This window comes from Hydra vulgaris, chromosome 08, assembly GCF_038396675.1.
Source record: "Hydra vulgaris chromosome 08, alternate assembly HydraT2T_AEP".
Classification (NCBI taxonomy): domain Eukaryota; kingdom Metazoa; phylum Cnidaria; class Hydrozoa; order Anthoathecata; family Hydridae; genus Hydra; species Hydra vulgaris.
The window spans coordinates 39,861,459-39,867,835 of record NC_088927.1 but is presented as its reverse complement, the minus strand read 5'-3'; the positions used below and the strand labels follow the sequence as shown (position 1 = coordinate 39,867,835).

Here is a 6,377-nt window from a genome sequence, read left to right as displayed (position 1 = left end):
TCTATCATGCATTTAACAATGTAATGTAAACTGTCTTTATTTAATAAATACATTTTTGGTTGAAAATGTATTATTTTTATTCTATTTAATACTACTAGCTGACCGGATCCGTAAAAATACCGGTCTTTTTAAGTCTATTCATCACCAATCTTTAATGTATATGTATATATATCCTATCTGTCAGAACTTTTAAAATACGGTCTTTACCAAACCAACCATATCTATAATTATCCACTCTACACCGATTGTTTCTACACTTAATCCTTATTTACTTTTTATATTTTTTAGTCAACGGTAAAGAAACAATTTATTAAAAAAAATTGCTTCAAGAGCAAAAAAATTAACATACGTACCTTTTCGTATACCCCTTAGCGTAATAATTTTTGAACTTTCTTCAATCTGGCTGTATGCAATTATAGCAAAAAAATAAATATTTCAAAAAATGACATTTAATTGTTAAAATAAAACTTTAAATTTTTTGCTAACTACGCGCAATTTATTTTTTTTGTCTACACAGCAGTACCTTCTGGAGTAGCAAGACGGTCTTATTAAATTAAGTTTCAGACCATAATTTTTTTTCCAGAACATTCGCAGCTTATTAGGATTAATTACCTAAGCAAATAAATAACATAAGCATCTCTATCATGACATATGCGCAAAACATTTCTGCCGCTGTTTTGATATTCTTAGAAATTTTAAGCTTTTTTTGTATATAATATCTTTACATTTCTTTATATATGCTATGTATATAATATCTGCAGAACTTTCAAAATGCTTTATGTTTTATTTAAAAAGTTCAAAAAAGATTTTTTTAAATTGTGCAAGCGTAAAGATTTGAACCACGGTAATTCACTTCAAAAACGCAACAAGCCAACCACTTGTTGTCCAATCGATGTTTTATTTAATATACAAAAGACTTTATAAAACGGTAAATAAATGCTATAAATCGAATTTAAGGAGATGTTGCTGCCATGTAATTTTCAAGCTAAAGTAAAACCCTAAAACCTGATATAAATTTTAACATTACATAATTTGAAGTAAACATAAGTTATGTATTTACATTCACTTTCGTTCACATTTACTAGAAAGTGCTGCGACTCTTTTGCGCCATTAACTCGGGTGCAATGGCTGCCTTGAGTTTTGTGCAAACACGCATGCTTGAGTAGCGTTAGCACCAGCAGCAAGTTCAATATCAGAAAATTATATGATGTAGATTTCATATCTGTTTTTCAATCCCAGTATCAATCATTGGGGTTGATGTTTTTCAATTCCTTAATCCTACGATTAAAAAAGATCTCAGAGATTTCAAATATTTTTGACTAAAAAATCTTTTACAAAATGGTAATATTGCGCCAAATATTTTTTTAATACTAGCTCTAAAATGACTACTTCAATAAGAAAGCAACAACTGGTTTTTATTTCTTCACAATGTTGAAAAGCTATATTCAGCAATGGCAACACTTACAGGATACAACAATTTCTCAACAACTTGAAACAACTTATGAGTGATTGGATATTACATATGGTCACATAAATCAAAAACAGAAAAATCATTAGGCAGTGATTCATTTCTACCTCTTCCTTCATCTTCATACATTTGCGATGTTGTAGTTTAACTTCCTATATAAGTGTAGATGCAGATAAGCTTAGGATACTTTATAATATACTTTAGATATAAGTCAAAGAATGAAGTCCATAGTCAATACAAGTTGCAGAAAAGAACTTTGACAACACTGTTATAATTCAGTTTCATCATTTTTTTTTGACATAAATGAGTATATTTGAAGATATAGCAAATTTTCATTAGAAAAACGTTTATTAAAATCTTATCAGTGCATCAAGTGTAGTGATGTGAATTGATTACTTGTAATATTCTTCCAATGTATCCGAAGGTATATTCTTTCACTGTATATTGTCTTTAGTAATAAGTATTTCAAGCACTTATAGCATTCTTGATAAATATTCTTGAAATGTTACGTCTTGCTTTAAAAGTTTCCTCAAACATCTCTTTGCAGTTTTCTCTTTTTTGGGATAGTAGTAACAGTATCGAAAACAGCCGAACTGTACTGATTCGAAAAGAGACTTTCCGTATTAATATCTAAATAAAGAATAAAATGGAAATTGTGAAAAAAGAAATAGTATCGAAAATCCTAAAAGCAGTATAGGATCGAAATTAGAAGAAAATGTTTAACATCGAAATAATTAAAAATTGAATAATGTCAAAAATAAAAAAGTTAACCATAATTTTTAAACTGATAGACTGCATGCCCAAACCGAACCCTCAGTCGATGTAGCAGCACTCTTTGTATGTTGTACCTATTTGTCAAAACAATTTTATTTTAAAGGTGCTCGATATTTTCATTAAAAAAATTAATACATTTGAAAAAGTATTTAATGATAGATTTCAGAATAAAAAGTTGTTTGAAAACGACTAAGGATAAGTTATTTTTCCATATACGTTTCTGACAGAGATAAAGACGTTGCAACTTACTTTTTTCTGTACTTCCCCAGGCAATAATAGCTTAATTTAAATAACTGTATAAAGGAATAATAAAGGTGGATTAAAATTTTTTCAAGATAAATTCGTGTTATGTTATTGTATAATCAATATGATGATTCCAAGTAATGTTTTTTTTTATGTTATTTCTCTCCTCAAGGCCGAGAGGGCCACTACAGTCGAGGAGGCTCCAACTGATTCGAAAAGAGACTTTCCGTATTAATCTCAACTCTTTAACTCCAAAACATAAACCTTGGCAAACAAGGCCGTTGCGCGTGGAAGCAAGTTTGAGCGTGGTACTACCAGGGACGTGGGAAAAGTATACTTGCCAAGATTGTTCTAGAAAATAGACAGGCCACCAACAATGAAATAACTAATAAGCTGGACAGATCTGGAGTCAAAATGTCAAAGAGAACGGTTAAGCGTCGCCTACACGATCTTGGTTACATTTCACGACATCCAGCTAAGAAACCTAATCTGAAACCAAAAATGATGCAAAAAAAGCTGGAATGAAGGCAAAAAAGTATAGAAATTTAGGAGAAGATGATTGGAAACTAGTAAAATTCATTTAGATGTATTTAAAATATCCACTTTCTTACACCAAACTTTAAATATTCACAAAACAATCCTTGTATAATACTTTAAGGTATGCTTTAGCGACGAGAGTACTTTCCAAGTTTTAACAAAGAAGGCTCAATAAGTAAAAAGAAAAAAAGGAAAAAAATTTATTGAACTGCATCATTCAAACTGTTAAACACCCAACCTCTGTGACGCTCTGGTCAGTGATAGGTGGAAGGGGAATAAGAAGACTCGATATTGTGGAGGGATTGTTGCCACAATTGGCAGAATGATTTAGTCCAGGTAAAAAAAAATCTTCATGCAGGACGGGACACGTCACATTGCTAAATCAGTTAAAAAACATCTATCAGAACAAAATATTCCATTACTTGATTGGCCAGGAAAATCTCCTGACCTAAACCCTATAGAAAATGCTTGGGCACTTCTAAAGAAGTAAATATCTAAAGAAAATATAACAAATAAAGTGTATTTAATAGAAAGAATTATTCACCATTGGAACCATATTAAAGAATTGAAGGAAATGGCTGAAAAATGCATCGAAAGTATGTCAAAAAGGGTTCTTGTAATTATAGAGGCAAAAGGAGAAATCACCAAATATTGATCTTGAATATATTTGTAGTAATATTTTAATAATAAAATTTATTAACAACTTTTTAAATGTTTTTTGTTTGTCAAAAAAAATACCCATTTCTTAAATAAAAATTACTTTTGAGTACATAAATCACAAAAAAATATTAAAATAATAATATTTATACTTTGAAACTTGAGAATGTAAAAAATTGTGGGTGGCCATAATAAATTGCCACACGACAATTTATTATGGCCTCTCTCTCTCTCTCTCTCTCTCTCTCTCTCTCTTTCTCTCTCTCTCTCTCTCTCTCTCTCTATGTATATATATATATATATATATACATTGTTAATACATTGTTAATTTCATATAAATTTCATAAAAAAAAGTTTTTAGGAATTATCGTGGATGATAATTTATAATGGCTCCAACATATAACATATATACAATCAAAATTAGTAAAATCATTAGTATTATGTATTGAATTCGCCCATACATCAATTCGCAAAGTCTAAAGCTTATATACTTCTGCTTAATTTATTGCTGTATTACTTATGCAAATATTACGTGGGCAAGTTGTCAACCAACAAAACTTAAAAAAGTACTTTGTTTACAAAAACATGCTTATAAATTATATAAAACAAAATACGGGGGGATCACACTAAACTTTTAATAATGGATATGAAATGTATCAGATAAATATTTACCAACATCTAAACTTTATGTATACCACTAATCTAACTTCTAAAATCTTTATAAGTAAATTTAATAAAAATCTAAAGTATTTCTTAAGAATAAATCAAAGGAACACATATAAATTACCTTAAAAAGTAAACAAATACACAGAATATAGTATACTTTAAATGAGGACCTAAACTATGAAACTCTTTTTTGAAAGGCAATTAAAATATGGCAAAATCATTAAATCCATTTCAGTATCAAACAAAAACTTACGTTTTAAATCTTACGGAATAATTTTTATTTATAATTTTTAATTTTGTAAATAAATAAAAAAATTTTAAACATCATATATCTTCTTATTTAACTTTTTTAAACATTATGTATCTTTTTATTTAACTGTTTGTATTTTTAAATATTATATGTAATCTTTATATATTATATGTTGAATATGATATTCGATTGGAAATTTGTATTTATATACGAGGGTCACTCAGGGCCCGATCTAGAACAACGCGGACTATAGGCACAACAAAATTTGGGGGCCCCCGTGTCGAAAAATTGTGTGATCGAATAAATGTGCCCTCATTTATTGAAACCTGAGGGATTTAGAATTTAGACAATTAAAACTTACATGTATCCAAATTAATATATTTTTTTCCTTGATTTTTGATACATAAATTCATTCAAAATCTCTTCAAAGTCTAGACGTTTTGTCACTTCGCTTTCTATAGACATTAATGCTAATCCAGATAGTCTTTCACTAGACATTGAAGATCGTAACCTGTTTTTAATCCTTTTTAGAGTTGAAAATGATCTTTCGCCAGAACAATTTGACACGGTAATGGATAAAAAAATTCTAAGAGCAGTTTCCACGTTTGGAAATGTGTGCGAAATGCCAATGTCCTTTATTAATTGCAGCATTTCATTAGGGTTGTTGATGTTAGGTACAAAAATTGTAAAGTGCAAATACTCGTCTTTGAAGTCGTCATCTACATCTTTTTCATACAACTCCCCAAACTTTTCTGAAGCTTCAACCACTGGTGTTTGAAGTTGAGCTTTTGCGCAAGACAAAAATCCAAACCTTGTCTCCAAACCAGAACAGACTTTTTTCCTTCTGCACAAATGACTTTTTAAATTATCACATATAACATTAAAAATGTCACATATAAATGATTGCCTCCCATTTCTTGCCAGAGCAGCATCTTCAAATTGACTTTCATCTAAAGTTTTGGACTTAGGTATCCGCCTCTTGCGAGATGCAGTATATGATATTTCTACTTTATACACTTCTTGTGCCTCTATTTCAAACTTCTCAAATTTTTCTCTAGCATTCTGAACAAATTCTATAAGTGAATCCCATAATGGGACAATGGTTGATAGGTCACAAGAGTATGACAGCAGTGTTTTATTGACCTTATTGATCTTATGAAGCAATGTGTGCCAGATTATTGTTAATAATACATTTTAGAAAGATTTGATTTTCTTCACCAAACAATTTGCTTCAAATCTTGTATTGTCTTTTTCCGTTTCATAAATCAGGCTTATCTTGCAATGTTACAGGTAAATATTCAATATTTATTGAACAAAGGCAATTACTTCTTCTAAAGTAATTTCTTTTTCAACTGTAATTTCTTCAACAGGAGGATTTTCTTTATGAGGAACTCTTTCTTCATGATTAGCATTTTCTTCATGAAGAGCAATTTCTTCATGAGGAGCAATTTCTTCATCAGGAGCACTACGAACAACAAATTTATCCAATGACATGCATTTTGGTTTTTTAGAACGTTTAGAAGATCCAGACGGATATTTTCTCGGAAACATTTCCAATAGCTCAATATAGAATAAATAGGGATTAAAATAGGGATTAAAATAGTAATATTTATATTCGCTCTCTGGTTGAACGAAAAAAGCATAAGGCTAGAGAAGGTTATCGGATTACGGGAAATACAGCTTACGCTTATTGGCTTTTAAGATTACCGTAATCCTAAAAGCTAATAAGCGTCGGAAGAGAAATTATAATATGTTTTCTGAATGCACAGATTTTACCGCTTA

At 29.8% G+C, this 6,377-nt stretch overlaps 1 protein-coding gene across 1 annotated transcript; it reads right to left on the bottom strand.

Annotated features, from left to right (window-relative positions):
- Positions 1–4,967: 4,967 nt before the first annotated feature.
- On the bottom strand, positions 4,968–6,146 carry LOC136083291 (uncharacterized). The gene is made up of 2 exons (XM_065802692.1): positions 5,922–6,146; positions 4,968–5,747 (listed from the first exon to the last, which is right to left on the bottom strand). Exons 1-2 carry the CDS (start codon positions 6,144–6,146, stop codon positions 4,968–4,970), a joined length of 1,005 nt encoding a protein of 334 aa, XP_065658764.1.
- Positions 6,147–6,377: the final 231 nt, after the last annotated feature.

What these genes read in the sequence shown, in the direction of transcription:
- LOC136083291 (XM_065802692.1), bottom strand. Translation starts at nt 6,146, where the DNA reads ATGTTTCCGAGAAAATATCCGTCTGGATCTTCTAAACGTTCTAAAAAA. An exon ending in AAGAAATTACTTTAGAAGAA is followed by an intron (nt 5,748 to 5,921) that starts GTAATTGCCTTT and finishes TTGCTTCATAAG; the next exon opens with ATCAATAAGGTCAATAAAAC.